This window comes from Mobula birostris, chromosome 18 (genome assembly GCF_030028105.1).
Source record: "Mobula birostris isolate sMobBir1 chromosome 18, sMobBir1.hap1, whole genome shotgun sequence".
In the NCBI taxonomy this organism is placed as follows: Eukaryota; Metazoa; Chordata; class Chondrichthyes; order Myliobatiformes; family Myliobatidae; genus Mobula; species Mobula birostris.
This window is the reverse complement of record NC_092387.1, coordinates 58,035,457-58,057,176: the sequence shown is the minus strand read 5'-3', so window position 1 is coordinate 58,057,176 and position 21,720 is coordinate 58,035,457. Positions and strand designations below refer to the sequence as shown.

The window sequence follows — 21,720 nt, the reverse complement described above, 5'->3', positions numbered from 1 at the left end:
TACAAAATGAACATGGGCCAAGGTATTGAGTAGTAACCTGTTTAGTTTATATATAGCCTTTTTTTAACATATCGGCCTAGATGAATCTGGGGCAAAGCATTGTGCATTAACCTGCTTACTTTATATATAGCCTCTTTTATGCCTACATAAAATCAGGATGTTACTGGCAAAGCTGGCACTTAAGACTCGTCCCCCTATAGACTTGAGTTTGGGGGTGGTGAGCTGCCTTCTTGTATCTCTGCAGTCCTTCTGGTGAAGGTGCTCCTGCAATGTTGTTGGGGATGAAGTGCAAGGATTTAGACCATGCGATGGTTAAGGAATTGCTCGTCCTGGGTGCATCCAAGGGGATCTCAAATCCTCTTGCCTAATATGTCCCATTAAAGGAGAAGGTTAGATCATTCTGTGTTATTTCCTGCCAAAGTGTTCAAAGGTTCATTGTAAGGCACAAAATGTTCCAGACAAATGGATTCTCCCTGATTGTTATTTTATTTTAATTAATTGATTGATCAATTAATTAATTATTTAAAGATCCAACTCGGTAATATATGTCTTTGGAATGTGGGGGGAAACTGGAATACCCAGAGGAAAGACACAGAACCACGGGGAGAATGCACAAACTCTTTATAGGAGTTGAGAGGAATTGAACACGGGCTGCTGGTACTGTAATAGCATTAGGCTAACTGCTATGCTACTGTGCTGACTGAGGTTGGTTTACATCATCAGGATTTGATGCCACAGGGAGCAGTCCTCAGTTGCTTAATGAACATTGTTGTTTTAACTGCAGCGAATTTCGGTCACTAGTTGAGCCTCTCCCCACCATCCTCACTTTAATCCTAGGCACCAAACTTTAGGCAGGCAATACGGGTTTAGAAGAAGGTACAAAGGAAATTTAGCTCAATGATACCAGGAAGGTCAGGTTTCAGTTTTACTGAGAAAATGGGGAACTGGTCTGTCCCCTACTTAAGTTAATCAAATAAGTCAATAGTTTCGATAAAGTTCATAAAGTTGATAAAGTGGATGACCAGGTGACAGAATCACTTAAGGCCATGGGACAAAACTTCAACTTGGAAAATGAGGGAGGTCTTATTTTCTTGCAGGTGAGAAACTGCATGTGGGAGTACCTGATGGAGGAACTTCACTGATACCTCCAATATAACTGCAGAAAAAGGCATCCCCACCCAATTCCAAGGTCTATACCATGTCTAACATTGCACAGACTGAACCATCTCTAAGGATTTCTGTTATAAAGGTGGAGACTTACATAGACACCAGCCTGGATACAAGTATCGGCCCCAGTGCAATCAATGGACACGTCAGGCATGGCACAGAGAGAAGTTTTCACCTTCTGGGCCAATTCCATGGGACACGTGCACTTGTCAACTTTCAAGACAATGGTGGCCCCCAAGCACTTCGCCTTCTCCAAGCGGTCCTGGCACAAATCTGAAAGAGAGCAATCGGGTTAAAGAATAAATCCTTCCACATCTCTTAAACCATAAATTATGGGAGCAGAATTAGGCCATTCAGCCCATTGAGTCTATGCCATTCAATCCTGGCTGATTTTTTAAACCCCATTTTCCTCCACAGCCCTCTATGGCAATGAATTCCATAGATTCATCACCCTCTGACTGAAGAAACTACTTGTCATCTCAGTTTAAAGGGACGTCCCTTTATTCTGAAGCTGTGCCTTCAGATCCTAGACACTCCTACTATTGGAAACATTCCCTCCACATCCAATCTATTCAGGCCCTTCAGTGTTTGGTAGGTTTCAATAAGAGCCCGCTCATCATACTGACGCAGATCTCTGCTTGTGAGATCCATCCTTTCCTCTGGTTTCTTATACATCCCAGGATTCCTCCCACATGCCTCTCTATATCCCCTACAGTCACAGTCCTCTCTCCTCCTTTCAAAATACTCCTTATAGCCTATTTCTTTACCAAAACCATGTTGACCCACGCTAATAATTATTTTTGTGACTTGGCGTCAAATTTTATCTGATAAATCTCCTACCAGTCGTCTTGGGAAGATGACTAAATATAAATCTAATTCCTATTTATTTAATAACCAAGATGAATTTATTATTGGAGTAAAATAGTAACCCACTTTGTAAACAATGTGGAACTCTAATATAGATAAAAGACCCAGAGGTTAAAAAAATGATTTAAAGATAACAAAAAAAAGATACAGTGAAAAGTTTGCCTTATGTACTGTTCACAGAAATCAAATAATTACAGAGTGCATTGAGATAGAACAAGGTAAAACATTAACAATGCAGAATAAAGTGCAACAGCTACAGAGAAAGAGGAATGTGAGCAATAAAATGCAACATCATAACAAGATAGATCGTGATGTCAAGAGTTCAACTTATCATACCAGAAAATCATTTAATTCTTTTCTCTTTAATGCAGTATTTAGTATTTTTCTCTGCCAAGATGTGTTACATCATTGGGAGCTCCATTCTTCAGTGAAATAGGAAGATCATACAGTTCAATATGTGGCTAAGGAGATGGTGCAAGAGGGAAGGTTTCAGATTTTTTGGATCACTGGGCTCTCTTCCTGGAAAATTGGACCTGAACAGATGGGGCAGTTTGCACCTGAACTGGAGGGGGGGCTAATATCCTAACAGGAAGGTTTGCTAGTGCAGCACAAGGGAGGGGTTCAAACTAGAGTTGCAGGGGGACAGAAATCAGAGTACCAGAACAGATAGTGGAATAGTTGTGAAGAAAGATGTTGTTCAGCCTATGTACCAAGTCAGGAATCATAAGGTTGAGCATGGTAGGAGTAATGTTCTGAGCTGAGTATATTTCAGTACAGGGAATATTGTAGGAAAGGCGGATGAGCTCAGGACATGGATCAACATGTGGAATTATGACATTGCAGCCATTAGTGAGACTTAGTCGCAGGAGGGACAGAACTGGCAACTCTTCAGACAGGACGGACTGGAACGCTCATCTAGTGAAGCTTTACGAGTAGAACTCAGGAATAAGAAAGATATGACCACATTGTTAGGATTATATTATAGATCAACTAACAGACTGTAGGAGTTAGAGGAGTAAATTTGTAGAGAGATTGCAGTTTGTTGCAAGAAACCTAGGTCTGTGATAGTAGGTGATTTTAACTTTCCACATATTGACTGGGACTCCCATACTGTAACAGGGATGGATGGGAAGAGTTTGTCAAATGTGTTCAGGAAACTTTCCTTAATCAGTACATGGAGGTCCCAACTGGAGAGAATGCTCAATGTTTAATCTCCTATTAGGGAAGAAGAACTTCTATAGACCCTGTCTATAGGGACAGAAGTTTGTGCAGGAGAACACTGTGCACCTAGTAATCATAATCCCATTACTTTCAAGGTAATTATGGAAAAGAATAGGTCTGGTACTTGGGATGAGTTTCTAAATTGGAGAAAGGCCGATGTTGATGGGATCAGAAAGGATCTGGCAGTATGGATTGAGACAGGTAGTTCTTGGGCAAAGGTGTACTTAGTCAGTGGGAGTGAAATTTTAAAGAGTGTTTGTGTGTTCCTGTCAGAATAAAAGGCAAATATAATATGTTTAGGCAAGGTTTCCAAGAGATATTGAAGCACTGGTTCATAGCAGGTATAGGCAGGCAGGAAAAAATGAGTACTTGAGGAGTATAGAAATGCAAGAGAACACTTAAGAAGGAAATCAGGAAGACTAAAATGAGGCGCGAGGTTGCTCTAGCAGACGAGGTAAAGAAGAATCCTAAGGGCTTCTACAGATATATTAATAGGAAAAGGATAGCAAGGAACAGAATTGGTCCTCGGGAAGATCAGAGTAGTAATCTATGCATGAAGCCAAAAGAGGTGGGGCAGAATTTTTTGCATCTGTACTTACTCAGGAGATGGACACAGGGTCTATAGAAATGAGGCAAAGCAGCAGCAAGGTCATGGACCCCGTACAGATAACAGAGGAGGAGGTGTTTGCTGTCTTGAGGCGAATGAGGGTGGATAAAACCTCAGGGCCTGACAAGGTGTTCCCTCAAACTCTGTGGGAGGCTAGTGCTGAAACTGCACGGGCCTTGCAGTGCTATTTAAAACAACCTCAGCCACAGGTGAGACACCAGGGGCTTGGAGGATAGATAATGTTGTTCTATTGTTTAAGAAAGGCTCTTAGAATAAGCAAGGAGATTATAGCCCAGTGAACCTAACATCAGTAGTGGGGAAGCTCATGAAAGAGCAGGTATTCTAAGGGACTGTATATGTAATTATTTGGATAGAAAGGGACTGATGTGGGACAGTCAACATAACTTACGCGTGGTAGGTTGTGTCTAACCATTCTTGTAGAGCTTTTTGAAATAGGTTACCAGGACAGTTGATGCAGGCAAGGCAGTTGATGTTGTCTACATGTACTTTATCAAAGCACCTGACAAGGTGCCCCATTGGAGATTAATCAAGAGGTTCAGTCACTTGGCATTCAAGACGAGGTAGTAAATTGGATTAAACATTGGCTCGTAAAGAAGCCAGAGTGGGGTAGATGGTTGCCTCTGACTGGAGGCCTGTGACTAGTGGAGTGCCGCAAGGATCGGTGCTGCGTCTGTTGTTACTTGTTATCTATGTCAATGATCTGGATAGAAATGTGGTAAACTGGATCAGCAGATTTGCAGATGACGCCAAGAATGGGGATGTAGTAGACAGCGAGGAAGACTATCAAAGTTTGCAGAGGAATCTGGATCCCACTGGTAAAACGGCCGATAGAACTTAATGCAGACAAGTTTGAGGTTTTGCATTTTGGGAGGACCAACCAGGATAGGTCTCACACGGTGAGTGGTAGTGGTAGACCAGAGGCATCTGGGAATACAGATCCATATAACTCCTTGAAAGTGGCATCACAGGTGGATGGGGCCATAATGAAAGCTTTAGCCACACTGGCCTTCATAAATCAAGGTACTGAGTACAGGAGTTGGGAAGTTATGTTGAAATTGTCTAAGACATTGGTGAGGCCTAATTTGGAATACTGTGTGCAGTTTTGGTCACCTACCCACAGGAAAGGCGTACATAAGACTGAAGGTGCAGAGAAAGCGTGCAAAGGATGTTTCCAGAAGGACCCGAGTTGTAGGGAAAGGTTGAGTACATTAGGACTTCATTCTCTAGAATGCAAAAGATTCAGGGGAGGTTTTGTAGAGATAAACAAAATTATGAGGGGTATAGATAGGGTAAATGCAAGCAGGCCTTTTCCCACTGAGGTTGGATGAGACTAGAACGCGAAGTCATGGGTTAAGGGTGAAAGGTGAAGTGTTTAAGGGGAACATGAGGGGGAACTCTTTACTCAGAGGGTGTTGACAGTGTAACGACTTGCCAGCACAAGTGCTTCCATTTCAGGGTCCTGCCGAAGGGTCTCGGCCTGAAATGGTCGATTGTATTCTTCTCCATTGATGCTGCCTGGTCTGCTGAGTTCCTCCAGCAGTTCTGTGTGTGTGTTACTTGGATTTCCAGCATCTGCAGATTTTCTCTGGTTTGTAATTTTATCTTTCATTTTGTCGATACAGAGCAGAGTAGGCCCTTTGGGCCCTTCAAGCCACATCACCCCAGCAATCCCCGATAAACCTGATTAACACTAACCTAATCATAGGACAATTTACAATGACAAATCAACCTACCTGTTATGTCTCTGGTCTGTGGGAGGAAACCGGAGCACTCAGAGAAAACCCACGTATTCCACAGGGAGGATATACAGAGACTCCTTACAGAATGGTGCTGGAAATAAACTCAGGCTATAACTGTTTCCAGCTAACTGCTATGGCACCCTGGCGCCCCATGTAAGATAGACTGTGCTATCACCTATAACCTATCACCACCCAGCTTCCGCTCCCGCACCTTCTTATTCTGTCTTCTACCCACTTCCTTTCCAGTCCCGAAGAAGGCCCTTAGCCCGAAATGTTGACTGTTTAGTCGCCCTCTATAGGTGCTGCCTGACCTGCTCAGTCTTCCAGCAAGTGTTACAGCTCTGGAGTGTTTTGAAGGGTTTTATGTGTATGAATTTCCTAACACCAGTAAGTGAAATTCAATACATTTTTCACTGGCTCTAACTCAGAATCAGGTTTATTATCACTGGCACACATCTCCCTCCTGGCATTTATGTCTGCAAGTTGCCAAAGTGTGACACCTGCCCATTCACCTCCTCTGTCACCTTCCCAAACAGTCCTTCCAGGTGAGGCAACACTTCACTTGTGAATCTATTGGGACTGTCTGCTGTATCTGGTGCTCCTGATGTGGCCTCTACTACATTGGTGAGGCCTGCCGTAGACTGGAGGACTGCATTGTTGAGCACCTTTGCTCCATCCACAAAAAGTGGGATTTCCCAGTGGCCAACCATTTTAATTCCTATCTCCATTCCCATTCTGACATGTCAGTCTATGGCCTCCTGTTTGGCCACAAACAGGCCACTCTCAGTTTGGAGAAGCAAGAAGACCTCATATTCTGTCCAGGTAGCCTCTAACTTTATGGCATAAACATTGATTTCTCCAACGTCCAGTAATTTATCGCCCCTGTTGGAGAAGGGAAGCTGGAGATATCGATGTTCATGTAATAAGGTTGGAGGCTCCCTAGACGGAATTTGAGGTGTTGCATAACGGTGGATGAAGAATGCAATCTAGAGAGTTACGCTTCCTTACCCAGTAGAGTTCCATTCTTGACTAAAATAGAAAACCTTCATTTCTCTTTCAGCCCATATAAATGACAGCACCCATTCTTAGGACAAAATAACTAGATCATCAAAGTTGGGAAGATCAATGCCTTTGGATATCAGAAAATAACTTAAGGGCCCATCACCCACCGTGTGCCTAGTGGAAGTGTGATCAAGATTAGAGCAAGAACAAAGCTGACTTCGTAAACATACCCAAAATGGTGGAGGAATTCAGCAACTCAGGTAGCATCTATAAAATGTCACCGTTTCGGGCCAAGACCCTTCATCAGGTTCAGGTTCAGAAGAACAATGCCCCACTCAGGTTAGGAATATATTGTTTGAAAAACTTACCACAGACTACAGTCATAGTCACTCCTATAGCCTTGCAAGCAAGCAAAGTCAACAGGCCAACTGGTCCTTAACAGATAAAACAAAAAACATTGGTTAGAAAACCATGTGGTTATACTTCCTGGAAACATTTGTCATTGTCACTCTATACAGGGGAGTGCAGAGTACAGGTTCCCCTCTGAGGGCCGAGGGTTCTGTCAGTGCCTGCCTGAGGGCAGGGGTTTCCTGATGAAGGATGCTAGTGCTGCCTTTCCCAGTGCAGGGTATGAAGGTTCAGGGCTCAGTAAACACCCGTGGACTTGAAACACAGATAATAATGGCTAACTGTCATGGTCCGGATTGGGGTCCCTTTAAATTTACTTTGTTTATGTTACGATCCGGACCGTTGACTCCCTGTTCCCCTTTGGTTCCCTGTTTTCCCATGTCCCTTGGGCTTGGTGATTGGAGACAATTTACTCTCGGCTGAACCAGCAGTTTATAGTCTCCGGCTTTCAGCCGTTCGGCGCGAGAGCGTTTGCAAAGTCACCAAAGGTACTGCAAGCTAATGTCATCTGGCTGGAGTAAGCCTAGTCTTCCCCCGAAGCGAGTGCCAGTAAGTCGCCTTTCCTCACTGGAGCAACCCTGTCAAGTTACCTCGCCAAAGCGAGCCTGCAAAGTTTCCTCGCCGAGGTGGGTCTGTCAGTTAACCCGCTGGAGGGAATCAAGAACCGCTGTCTACTGTTCCCGAGCTGAGTTGAGAGCTCACCACTACCCGGAGGCTCCAAGTACCAAGTCCTGGCCCTGGCAGTCCGTGATTCCGAGTCCTCGCCCAGACCCTTAGTCCCAACCTCGTTCCAGGGCTGAGTCTTTGTCTAGCACATTTTCCCTGCTTCTGATTTGCTCTCCTTGTATCGAGCAATAAACTCAATTAAGTTAACCTCACAAGATGTGTCTTGCATTTGGGTCCACCCTTGCTCCCAACGCCCCCCATTGTGACACTAACACGCAAAAACACCCGACGTGTATGTAAAATCAGCAAATTTGAATGAACATCCTTCCACCTTAAAGCTTCCAGAGGCACTGCGTATCAGCTGCCAAGTCTGGGATAATAGGGGACCTTCAATCTGGAGAATGTTGGAGACAGAGAGCAACATAAATGCACACAAACACACTCAGACACAAAAACTCAGATTTTACACACACTCACATACACAGAGACACAGATATTATACCCTCACATACACACACACGTTGATGTATACATATACAAAGTTACACATACAGATATCAACATACATCTACACACAGCTATATACACATACACACAAACACACTAAAGATGGGATATAATTTAAAAATAGAGTAATTGAGAGAGAGAGATAGATTACTTTGCACTATTACTTCAGAGCTATAGGACTGAAAGTGTACTTCAGATAGAGTGAGTAACAGAAACCTCTTAGCATCTTTCCAGAGATTTAACTGGATAACTCCTACTGCTCTTTCCCCAGAGAGTTGGGAACTGTCCTGGCCAAACTCACTGAAAAACTAATGATTTTGCTTTATGTATTTTTGTTAACTTTTTGTCAGTATTTGAACCTGTAACACACCAAGTGATGAACTGATGAACTCAACAGCATATCAGTACTTCAAATGGGGCACTTCCCAGAAACCATAGTCAGGGTACTCTTCATCTTAATTCTCTTGCCTTTCAATATTTCGTATCCATACAAGAACAGGGAAGGCATGAGGAAGTGGCCAGGTATCCTCTCTCACCAAGTGCCATATGGTTTTCCTCTTTCAATGCCTTAGGAGCCTTTGTTCATCTTTTCTATAAAAGCTGGAATGCCAGTCAAAACTGTGCAGATTTCAGATCAGTTTATACAGTACCAGGGTTAAACTTACTGGAGTCATTGCATGGCACCTGTGAAATTGCAGCTTAAAGGTTATATCAGTCCTATTTCAGCCCAATGAAGTGACTAGATTGAGTCATCTTGTAACTCAGTTCCAGATTAGTTGATTCAAGTAATCCAAATGAATCACTGGAACTAATTAATCTAGAACTCATTCACCAAAGTGGATAAAAATAGAGTGTTCCTGGGCAAATTAAGAATGACAAATCTGTCATCCGTGCTTCCCAACACTACTAGAGCAGTGGAAATGAGTCGGCAGGTTATCTACTGGTTGATAGACATAGATAGAATTCACCATTTTAGAGAGGACAGAAGGAGTTACTGTGATCTTTCAGATCTAACTGCAAACGGCCACTTACCAGCTCCACAGATGAACACCTTGTGACCCACTTTAACTCGTCCTCTGTGGCAGGCGTGAAGTGCAACACAGAGAGGTTCAACCAAAGCACCTTCTTCTAAGGTCACACACTCAGGGAGTCTATAATAGTGATGGTATAAGCATTAGCTGCACGAGTGGTATGTATAAAAATGAGGTGACATGTAGAACGAGCAACTCTGAATATACAGACTAACACTAAGAATGTAGAGCAACACTCACAAAATCTGTGGAATGCATTGCCACAAGCAGCTGCGGAGGCCAAGTTATTGGGTATATTAAAAGTGGAGTTTGATAGGTTCTTGATTAGTAAGGGTGTCAAAGGTAACGGAAAGAAGGCATGAGAATGGGGTTGAGAGGGAAAATAAATCAGCCCTGATCAAGAGCAGACTTGATGGGCTGAATGGCCTAATTCTGCTCCTGTGTTTTATATTCTTATAGTTAAAATGCTGGAGGATCTCAGCAGGTCAGGCAGCATTAATGGAGAGGAGTAAGTAGTTGATCTTTTAACCAAGACCCCTCATTCGGACGGACACACACTCACTCACTCACACACACACACACACACACACACAAACACACACACCAGTATTGATGCTGGGTGTCAACCCAAAATGTCAACTGTTTATTCCTCTCCATAGATGCTTCTTGACCTGCTGAGTTCACCCAGCATTTTGTGTGTGTTGCTCTAGGTTTCTAGTATGTGCAGAATCACTGTGTTTAAGAATGTAGCTTTGCACCGTATTCTTATTCAGAGTCATACATCATGGAAACAGACTCTTTGACCCAACATCCATGCTGACCGTGTAACCCAATGAGCTAATCCCATCTACCCACAATTGGCCCATTCTTCTCTGAACCTCTCATATCCATGTGCTTATCTAGATGGTTTTTAAATTGTGTCCTTTTTCATATACTTTTTATTATGGATATATTTATTGATTGATTGATTAATCGATCGACATATAGCGCAGAATATGACCTTCTGATCCCTTGAGCTGCGCTGCCCAGCATCCTCTGATTTAACCCTAGCCTAACCACGGGACGATTTACAATGACCATTTCACCTACTAACTGGTACATCTTTGGACTGTGGGAGGAAACTGGAACACCCAGAGAAAACCCATGCATTCCACAGGGAGGACGTACAGACTCCTTACAGATGACGTTGGAACTGAACTCCGAACTCCAACGCCCTGAGCTGTAATAGTATCATGCTAACCGCCATAATACCGTGGCACTCCTTTCCTTTCCAATCCTGATGAAGGGTCTCAGCCAAAATGTCAAATGTTTATTCCTTTCTATAGATGCTGCCTGACCTGCTGAGTTCCTCCTGCAATTTGAATGTGTTACTCTGCAACAATATTAAGATCTTCAGGGGAGGGCTGTTTTCTTTGCCACACACAGACACTACAGTATACTATTTAATAGCTTTGTAGGATTTTAAAGAGGGATATAAATAACTTCTTTGAATACACATTCAGTTACCCCCCAAGGCAAACATGTGCATTATTAATGTCTATTGTGTATGATGAAAAGCGTCCATCTGCAGAAATTGGAACTACCAGTTATATCATGTCATTTACAAAGCACTTGTGACATTTTTTGTTTTAACAAATCTATGGGTGTGTTCAGTTTGAATCTGACACGATTTTAGGCAAATGGCCAACAGCACAAACAAAGAGGAATAAAAAATCATCTGGAGGAATTCAGCGGGTCGAGCACTATCTGAGGGGAGAAAGGCACTTCTGACATTTTGTGTCGAGGGTATGCACCTGGACTGAGAACTGACCCAGTTTTGATACAGGGTTTCAATCCGCAATGTTAACAACTCCTTCTCTAACACACCCACCAGCGACAACGCCCCCCCATCCTCCACTCCCCCGATAGTGTCCCTTGAGCAAGATTGCTTGTAGTTCCGGATTACAGCATCAGCAGTCTCCAGTCTCTCCAGACATGGGACAGAGGTTTAAGAAGCAGCTCACAAAAAGAGAACAGAGAGGTCTGAGGGGGAATTCCAGGGTATGGGAGTGTGAAACAGGAGATTTACAGTTTTAATCCTGTGTTCCAGTACACTAGCAGTTGAAGGGATAGATGAGATTACAGAAGTATAAGGAGGGATTGCAAATGAGGGATCGTGAAATAAGCAACCTGTTTATTCAGAAGTCAACATGGCCTGTAAACACAGGAATCAGAAACAGGTTTATTATCACCACCTTATATGATGAGAAATTTGTTGTTTTGCTGCAGCACTACAATACAAAGACATAAAATTATTATAAATTTAAAAATAAATAAATAAATAGTACAAAACACAAGGAATAACAAGGTAGTGTTTATAGGTTCCTGGACCATTCAGTAATCTGATGGCAGAGTGGAAGAAGCTGTTCCTGATTCGTTGAGTGTGCATGACAAATGAGTTGAACAAAGATGATGACCTGTTTTGATGAGAGGCATTGATCGTATGGATAGTCAGAGGCTTTTTCCCAGAGCTGAAATGGCTAGCACGACAGGGCATAGCTTTAAGGTGCTTGGAAGTAGGTACAGAGGAGATGTCAGGGGTAATTTTTTTATGCAGAGAGTGGTGAGTGTGTGGAATGGGCTGCCAGCAACTGTGGTGGAGGCGGATACAATAGGGTCTTTTAAGAGACCCCTGGACAGGTACATGGAGCTCAGAAAGAGAGGGCTATGGGTAACCCTAGGTAATTTCTAAGGTAAGGACATGTTCAGCACAGCTTTGTGGGCCAAAGGGCCTGTATTGTGCTGTAGGTTTTCTATGCTTCGATGTTTGCGCAGGGGAAAATGGGACATGTTTGTATTGGAGTAGAAAGAATTAGAGGTGACAGTGGACCAGATGAAGGGTTTCAGCAGGGAAAGGCACCATGAAGTGGGGCTCAGAAGGTGGAAGTATGAGGCTTTTCGTCGTCTGACACTGATTTAGCCATCAAATTGCTGTCAAAGGTATGAGCATATTCAACTGCAGAAAGTTGGCAGGGCATAGTTAGTGAACAGGAATGGGGTGTATGTTGAGAAGCAAAAACAGCAGTAATGGATCAGAATATTCAAAATTTCACTTCTGCACAGCATTTGTTTTCCAATTTCAGTGCTCCTCAAGGGTACAAGAAACATAGAAATTTCCACCTATCTCAGTAACCTATCATCCCTTATCTACCTTTATCTTAAAATGTTTGAGCAAAAAGGTTCTACCTCACTTCTGTCTTGAGCAGACAACCGCTTAGTTTTAAGCAGATCCCCAACTCTGTATTCTCCCACGTGGAAGCATCCATTTCACATTCATCCTAACATATTTCATATTTTTCTCAATGACACTGGATTTGGCTCGTTGAGCCTACACAGCAGAATTGCATTCTTCTGTCTTCAAGATCCTGGAGGATCTCATGTTTCACTCCAGCAAACTCGTATTTCTCAGCTCCAGCAAATTCAAGTCTCTCCTCATGAGAACTCACCAACCATTGTATCAGTCCAGTATATCATCTGGATTCATTTTTTAAATGTACTGTATACCCCACTCCTGATGTGCTCTCATCAGTGCCCTTTATAAATGAACTATAACATCCCTCCTTCTATATTCAATTTTGACATCTTGCTTATTAGAAAAAGACCCCTTTAAAAAGTCCTCAGAGAACATAACAGCACAGTACAGGCTCTTTGGCCTATGATGTTATGCTGACCTTTTAACCTACAGTAAGATTAATCTAACCCTTCCCTCCTATACAGCCCCCCATTTTTCTATCATCTATGTGCCTATCTAACAATTTCTAATAAGTCCCTAATGCATCTGCCTCTACCACAACCCTTGACAAGGCACTCCATGCACTCACCTCTCTTTGTAAAGAACTTACCTCTGAAATCCCCCCTATACAGTATATTCATCCAATCATTTTAAATTATGCCCCTTTGTATTAGCCATTCCAACCCCACTAAAAATCACTGGCTATCCAATTGATTCATACTTCTTATCATTTTGTACACCTCTATCAGGTCACCTCTCATCCTCCTTCACTTCACAAAGGTAAGTCCTAGCTTGCCCAACCTATCTTCATAAGACATGCTCGCTAATCCAGATAGCATCCTGGTAAATCTCCCCTGCGTTCCCTCTAAAGCTTCCACATCCTCCCTATATTTGTTCCTCATCTCTGTTTCTTGTTAACCAAGACATGCCAATACATTACCTCCTACACCATGATCTTTAATTTTTTCGATGTGGTACCATATCAAATGATTCTGAAAAGTAAGTTCTACCCCTGTCTATAAGCCAGGTTAACTATTCCCTTTGCTGCTACTTCTCTTCTTCAGAGTGAAAGAGCCAATGTTCTGGAATGATGGTGTATCTCCTTGTGTGATCATTTGGCTCAATTATTATAGTGGAAAAATATATAAAGTATGCCGGCAGTACAAAATCCATCCTCCACAATACTTCACCAGATGATATTTCTTTCAGTAACTTTAAAGAGAGTTGCTTTACATGAAAGACTTCCATGGAATCACTTATTCCACACCAGACTCAGACTCCCATTGAGTTTGCTGTGATATTCCATCATGGCTGAAACATTGAACTGTCAGGAGTGGAACATTCAGTCCCACTATCAGGCCCTTGGACATATTTTTCTGTGCCAAACTGTTATTCTGCTGAGTCCCATCGATTTAACTTTGACCATGGCCTTCTATACCCCTGCTATCCATGTAGCTATCCAAAATTCTCTTAAAACTTTGTAATCAACCCCGTATCCATCACTTCTACTGGCAGCTTATTCTACACTCACACCATCCACTGCGTGAAGAACTTCCCGTCAGGGTCCCTGTAAGTATTTCACCTTTCACCCTGAAACTAGTTCTGGTCTCACCCAACCTCAGTGCAAAATGCCTGCTTGCATTTACCCCTCATAATTTTGTATGGCTCTATTAAATCTCTCCGCATTCTCCTGTGCTCCAGGAAATAAAGCTATTCAACCTTTCCCTGTAACTTAAGCCTGCAGGTGCCAGCAACATCCTTGTAAACTTTCTATACAGCACATTCTTTCAAGTGCGTTGATAACTTCCCTGTCGATAGGTAATCAGAAATGCACACAATAGTCTAAATATGACCTCAGCAATGTTTTATACAACTTCAATACAACAATATAAGCCATGTTTTTTTCAGCTCTGTAGTTGAAAATTACCTTTACAAAGTGGCAATGTCCATTGACACGCAACCTTTCATCATGTTGGAAATAACTTTCTGGACTGATTCACCCTTGCACATTTAATGTGATTTATTCATTGTACAGGAATGTAAATCAAGTTAATTGGGGAAGTCCCATGATCCATCATTCTAATACAGTGCTGGCAACCCCTCCCCACTGTTTCAAGATAAGCACAATGGTTTCTGTAGATGCTAGAAATCTACAGCAACACACACAAAATGTTGGAGAACTTAGCAGGTCAGGCAGAATCTATGGAGGGGAATAAAAAATTGATACTTTGGGCTGAGATCCTTTATTAGGACTAATATCTATTTGCATGTGTGTTTCTGTGTATGTCCTGATCAAAGATCTTGGTGAAACATCAACTGGTTCTTCCTCTCCATAGATTCTGCCTGGCTTACTGAGTTCCTCCAGCATTTTAACCATAAAACCATGAGACATGGGAGCAGAATTCGGCTCATCAAGTCTGCTCAGCCATTCAATCATGGCCGATATATTTTCCTTCTCAATCCCATTCTCCTGACTTCTCCCCATATCATTTGATGCCCTGACTAATCAAGAACCTATCAATCTCTTAAAAGGAAGGGGACAGAAGCCAGAATAAGAAAGTGGGGGGGAGGACAAGAAGTACAACCTGGCAGCTGATAGGTAAAGCCAGGCGAGGGGGAAGGTGGGTGGCTGAGAGAGGTTGTTTGAAGTGAGAAGCTGGAAGGTTTTAAGTAGAAGAGCTAAAGGGCTGAAGAAGGAAGAATCTGATAGGAAAGGAAAGTGGACCATGTGAGAAAGGGAAGGAGTAGAGGCACCGGAGGAAGTTGGACAGTGAGGAGAAAATAAGGGGCAAGAGGGGAGCCAGAAGGGGAATGGAAAAAGAAGAGGAGAGTGGAGAAATTAATGGAAGTTAAACAAGTAGATGTCCATGCCATCAAGGTGGAGGCTACCTAAATGGAATATGGAGTGTAGTTCTCCACAGGAGTTTCACCTCATTGTGGCAGTAGAGAAGCCCATGGCAATGGGAATGGGAAAATGTGTGGTTACTGAGAGATCCTGTCTGTTGTGGTGCCCCTTAACAGTTTCCTTAACCCATATGATGCTGAACCTTAACTCAATGATACCAACCGCTAGTTGTCCAAACCAACCCCAGCCACATGAAGTTCAGTTCCAGCCCTCTAACACCCTAATAACAGAGGCTGCCTGTCTTCACTACCACAAACCCTAACCATTCATCTGAAAGCTACAATGAACCACAGGCCCTGATCACTGGAGCACATCCCCTCCACTTCCTGATCAACAACCAGACTACAGCCTTCACTCCTCCATCAGTGGATGCTGTCCCACTCTACCCCCTTGCTGAATTCCTGCACCTGGGTGTTACTCCTGGGTGATACACTTTCAGGCACAAAAACTCACAACAAACATTCAATGGAACCTGCAGTATGGAAATTTGCAGCTCACAGACCACAAGCAAAATGATCACTTTGACTCCCTTATGTCAGTCATCTAGTTCATCCATGCATGGCATTAGATAAGACCGTAAGACACAGGGGCAGAATTGTGCTATCCAGCCAATCAAGTCTTTTTCACTATGGCAGATTACCCCTCTCTACCCCATTCTCCTGCCTTCTGCCCATAATCTTTGACACCCTTACCAATCAAGAATCTAATTGACCTCTGCTTTAAATGCACCCTATGACCTGGCCTTCACGGTTGTCAGTGACAACGAAATAGGATGCTGACTTGATGACACCATGTGAACCATAGAACAGCACCAGAACAGGCCCTTCGGCCCACAGTATCTGTGCAGACCGTGGAGTCAGATTAAACCAATCCTATCTACATGCACATGGTCTATATCCTTCTGTTCATGTGTCCTTTTCACTAGAATTATGACAGTTCCTTGTCTCATTTTATATTTGGCCAATGTATGGGACTGTTATGTTCCAGTTATGATTCATTAAAGACTGAGCTTTGACTTTAACTCAGGTAAGGACATTAACAAATTACCATAGATCGCAATATCTGTTTCTGGTTGTGAGAAAATGCAGAAAAAGTACTTCCAGCCTAAGATAGAACAGGGAGTAAGAATTATCTTCAGAGTTATTAGTCCATTCTTTGATGATGCTTTTTATGGAACTTCTCATTGAAAAATTATTGTATCCAACCAGTTCCAAACCGACATCATTATTTGCTGCTCTAGTTTTGCTTCCTGAAAATTATATTTCAACGGACTATACATGAGGAGTGTTTGATAGCACGGGGCCTATATTCGCTGGAGATTAGAAGAATGGCGGGGAGTGAGGAAGCAAATCTCAAGGTTGTATCATTTATACATTCTTTGAATATAAATGTACTTGAGTCTTGAATCTTGAATCTCATTGAAACCTACTGAATATTGAAAGGCCTTGATAGAGTGGCTATAGATGGGATATTTCCAATAGTGGAGGAGTTTAGGACACCAGGATGCAGGCTATGAATTTCTTTACCCAAAGGGTGGTGTGGAGAGAGCTATGGAGGTCAGGTCATTGGGTATATTTAAAGTAGAGGTTCTTGATAAGTGAGGATATTAAAGGTTATGGGGAGAAGGCAGGAGAATGGGGTTGAGAGGGATAATAAATCAATCATGATAGAATGGTGGAGCAACCTCAATGAGCCAGCTGGCCTAATTCTGCTCCTGTGTCTTATGGTGTAAATTAGAAAATGACATTCCAATGGACTAAATTTGGATCTCCCTATGGTCTTTAATATTCTTTACAACTGGATGTTAAAAAAATGTCATGGAAAACCAGAAAATTCAGAACTCATCACAACTGTTTCCAATTGTCCTGATATTTTGATACCCTGAAATCCCTGACCACTGACCATTTACTCAAAAGCTGCCATCAACAAATCTCCACCATCTTCAGAACAACCTTCAACCTTCAACAACGATGCACTGCTGAGGCTTCTTTATAAGGCACTGGTCAGGCTACACTTTTAGTATTGTGAGCAGGTTTGGATCCCTTATCCAGAAAAGAATTTGCTGGCATTGGAGAGAGTTCAGGTGAGGTTCATAAGAATGATCCAGGGAAGGAAAGGGTTAACATATGAGGAGCATTTGATAGCTCTGAGTCTGTAGTCACTGGAGTTTAGAAGAATGGGGGGGGGGGGATCTCATTGAAATCCATTGAATACTGATAGCGTGGACACAGAAAAGATGTTTCTAATAGTGGGGGAGTCTAGGACCAGAGGATGAAGCCTCAGGAAGCAAGGATGGCCCTTTAGAACAGAGCTGAGGAGGAATTTCTTCAGACAGAGTGGGCTGAACCTGCAGAATTCTTTGCCGCAGACAGGGGTGGAGGTCATGTCATTGTGTATATTTAACGTGGAAGTTGATAGGTTTGTGATTGGTAAGATGTCAAAGGTTAAGTGGAAAAGGCAGGAAAATGAGGTTGATCAAAGGGCAGGGAAAACTCGATGGGATGAATGGCCTAATTCTGCTATGTCGTATGGTCTAATCCTCAGTCAGCGGGCATTGTTAAAACATGTAACAACATCAGATATCTTTTCTCATGAGGTATTAGGCAATCTTGTCAACAAAAATCAGTTTGTTCTTTTGACTTCAGAATTATTTCGCAAAGCTACCATCTATCTGCTGCAAATCTCGAATGAAAGTGACAGGAGGCATAGAGTGATACATCATGGAAAATTGCTTTTCAGTTCACTGAATCTGCACCAAACACAAAGCACTCATAGAGCATACAACGCTGCAGCACAGTACCTACCCTTCACCCAATGATGTTCCACTGACCTTTTAACCTTCCCTAAGATGAATTTAACTATTCTCTCCTACATATCTCTCCCATTTCTCTATCATCCATGTGCCTATCTAAGTAAGAGTTTCTTAAATGTCACTAATACAATATATGTCGCTAATACATCTCCCAGCAGGGAGTTCCATACACTCACCACTCATTTGTACACTAATCCCACTCTACCTCCTATTATTCTCTACACTTCCCATTAACTCCCACCAGATTCTATCAATCACCTACACAATAAATTTATAGTTGACCTAGCAACGCACCAGTCTTAGCGCGTGGGAGGAAACTAGAGCACTTGGGGAAACCTATGTGGTCACAGGGAAAACATGCAAGTTCTGCAGAGAAAGCACCTGAGGACAGGATTGAACTTGGCCTAGTATATGGTCGCTGTACTATCTGTTCCATGGTTTAACTGACCAAAAACTTCTCCACAGAATAAAGAAAAGTACTATTAGTGCATTGACATTGAAGGGTGGACTGCCAGTGCCTTTTTTCCCAGGGCCAAAATGGCTAATATGAGACAGCATAATTTTAAGGTGATTGGAGAAAAGTCTAGGGGGATGTCAGAGGTAATTCTTTACACAGAGTGTGGTGAGAGTGTGGGGTGCACTGATAGATGCAAATATATTAGAGAAATTTAAGATACTCTTAGGTAGGTACATGGATGAAAAAAAATGAAGGCTTATGCAGAAGAGGGCACCAGATTGATCTTGGACTAAGTTAAAAAGTCAGCACAACATTATGGACTGAAGGGCCTGTACTGTGCTGTACTGTTCTATGTTCTATAGCACAGGAACTGGCTCTTGCCTACAATGTCAGTGCCAAACATGATGCCCAATTAAACTCTCTTCTGCCTGCTTACAGTCCATATCCTCCTGTTCTCAGCGTATCCATATATCCATATAACAGCCTGTTAAATGCCACTATTCTATCTATCCTGCCAGGCTGTTCTAGGCACCTAAAACTATCACTTGCCCCACACATCTCCTTTAAACGTTCCCATTTTCACCTACAATGCATGTCCACCTCTGCCCTGAGATAAAGACTCTGTCTATGCCTCACATAAGTCTCCCCTCAGCCCCCAACACTCCAGAGAAAACAAAACCAAAGTTAGTTTAACCCTTCTGTATAGCTGCTACTTCTAAACCAGGTATTATCCTGACAAACCTCTTCTGCACCCTTTCCAAAGCCTCCATATTCTCCTCTGTGATAGAGCGACCAGAATTGCAACAACATGGCCAATCCTGAGGTATATGCATTCCTGGCCTCCAATATTCAGCAAGCAATGCTCTTTTGGCGTTGTGGCCAATATTAGTGTTTGATTGATTAAAGTGAACAGTTTATGAATGAATCATATGACTGGAATCTTAGTGAGATGAATACTTTGTCCACAGGTATTCATAGACATGTGTGGGATCAGAAAAGTGCAGAAAACTGGGGTAATAACATCGACATGGAACAGCTCTCCATTCCAGGACAATTGTATTGTCTCTGTAAAGCACTCACACTTAACAAGTCTACAGAGCGAAAGCTCATAGTAACCTCTTTTGATTTCCAATCTTACGAGAAACAGAACAAACAGCTTGGCCCCAATGCAGGGGTTCCCAACCTTCTTTATGCCATGGACCTCTACCATTACTAAGAGGTCCGTGGAGCCCTGATTGGGAATCGCTGCTTATGTGAATGTAGCCCATTCATTGAAAAAAAATAGACAATTGGATGTATTCTGAAGAACAAAAGTAAGTAGTGTGCTGAGATCATATTGTAGAATGTAAGGAAATCGAAGCAGCAGTGGACACCCAGTTTCCCACAACCTTCAATTCCCCGATCTCTCAAAAATTAATCAACATCCTCTTTAAACCTCCAATGATCTAGGTAGGGTTGGCAAGCTAACACCATTTTAAAAATATATTAAGCTATCTGAAAAATACATTATGGGTGGCTCCCGTGTTAAAGCTGTTCAGGATTAGTTTTGAAAGAAGTCTCAAATCACTATCCAAAATTTTGAGATACGAAATCAAATTCACTTTCACTGAATTTATGTGAAAAGTAAATCAATATTTTGCTCGATTCACACTTCCTGACACGCACGTAGATGGAACAGAAAATTGTGATACAGCATGTTTTCTTGGAATGCAACATCCCTGTAATGCAGCTTTACTGGTAAATCTCAGCCTCTCCATCAGAGTCAGCAGTTCCCTCCCTGAAAGTACTGTGACTGAACTTGAACACACCATACTATAAGAGTCGCTCATGAACAATTTAGCATGGGCGACCAATTGTAGCCTTGTCAGCAAGACCCACATCCCAGGGAGATTGGGACATGGAATGGAATGAATAGTGATAATGGTGGCATGATTTTTGTGCCGTGTTATTTCCTGTTACTCAGATCAGTCTTGCAGTTTCACTGTCAGCAGGGACCGAATATACCATCAATCTTATACACAGTAAGATCTTCTGCAGAGTTACTGTCGAATATGATGCAATATAGCTCCAAGAGGACTACAACCTTGTTGTAGGGTTTGGAGACCTGCGTCAATGGCCTCTTTGTTGATTGGAGTTAGGGCGTTATGCTTTGACTCTTGGTACAGTCACCCAGGCCGAACAGGTCAAAGGGTAGAGGCCAGACTAAGAGTGGTACATTGGTCTTCCAGGGTGGGGAGGGGGGGTTCAGCTCAGGGCTAACAACCCTGATTGGTCAAAAAATAAAATCATCATTGCTATCCTGCAGCATAATATAATAGGCAGAAAGTAAGTCATGGACAAATACTCTGAACTCTAGTCTGGAAATAGGATACTTTCTCATTCTAACTTAATAATCCCGTTAAAATATCACTTTATAACCCAAAACAAATTCAACAATTTTATTATACCAATCACCCTCAGTGCATTACACTGCACTGGTAACATATAGCACAATTTCATTTCTCAAAGTTAAAAACTCAAAAGTTGAGTTTGTGCATTTCTTCACTGAGTGATGCCAGTAAACCATAAAGTTTATTTTTTAAAAAGAAGATAATTCTCAATGTGGAACTTAAAATTATTTCTAGACCTGTTTACTGTAACTAATTTTCTTTGAGATTTATAAGCAATTTAGGCCAGGAAAATCAGCAGTATCAAAATTATTGGAGTATTATTTTGAAATTCCAATTTCTCAATCCTGGACAATCTAGGAGATTTAAGTCTAACACATAAACTGTGGCAGGAAAGCAGGCAGATGCATGAGAATGAAGCTCGGTGTACATAGGATGGAGAATGGATCAGGAGTGCATGCAAAGAAGTGGACAGATGCTCAATAACAAAAGCACCAACAAATCTGGACGAATAGCCTACTGTTTCACCGTGTATTCATTTAATTTTCTGGTAATCCAGAGAATTAATTAGTCTTAGAGGTGGTGGTAAATAACGCTGTTAGCAAGTCCCACCTGCGAATGATTCTAACACTTTATTATTCCTCTTTAGCTT

The 21,720-nt window shown here is 42.3% G+C and overlaps 1 protein-coding gene across 2 annotated transcripts in view; it reads right to left on the bottom strand.

Moving 5' to 3' along the window:
- The window catches only part of LOC140212140 (sorbitol dehydrogenase-like), a 74,315-nt gene that overhangs the window by 5,933 nt on the left and 46,662 nt on the right, over positions 1-21,720 (bottom strand). For both annotated transcript variants that reach the window (XM_072282748.1, XM_072282749.1), the window contains exons 5-7: positions 9,238-9,356; positions 6,993-7,058; positions 1,262-1,440 (exon numbers count right to left, since the gene is read on the bottom strand). In XM_072282748.1, the coding sequence (XP_072138849.1) occupies positions 1,262-1,440; positions 6,993-7,058; positions 9,238-9,356 (364 nt within the window). The remainder of the gene's footprint in view (positions 1-1,261; positions 1,441-6,992; positions 7,059-9,237; positions 9,357-21,720) is intronic.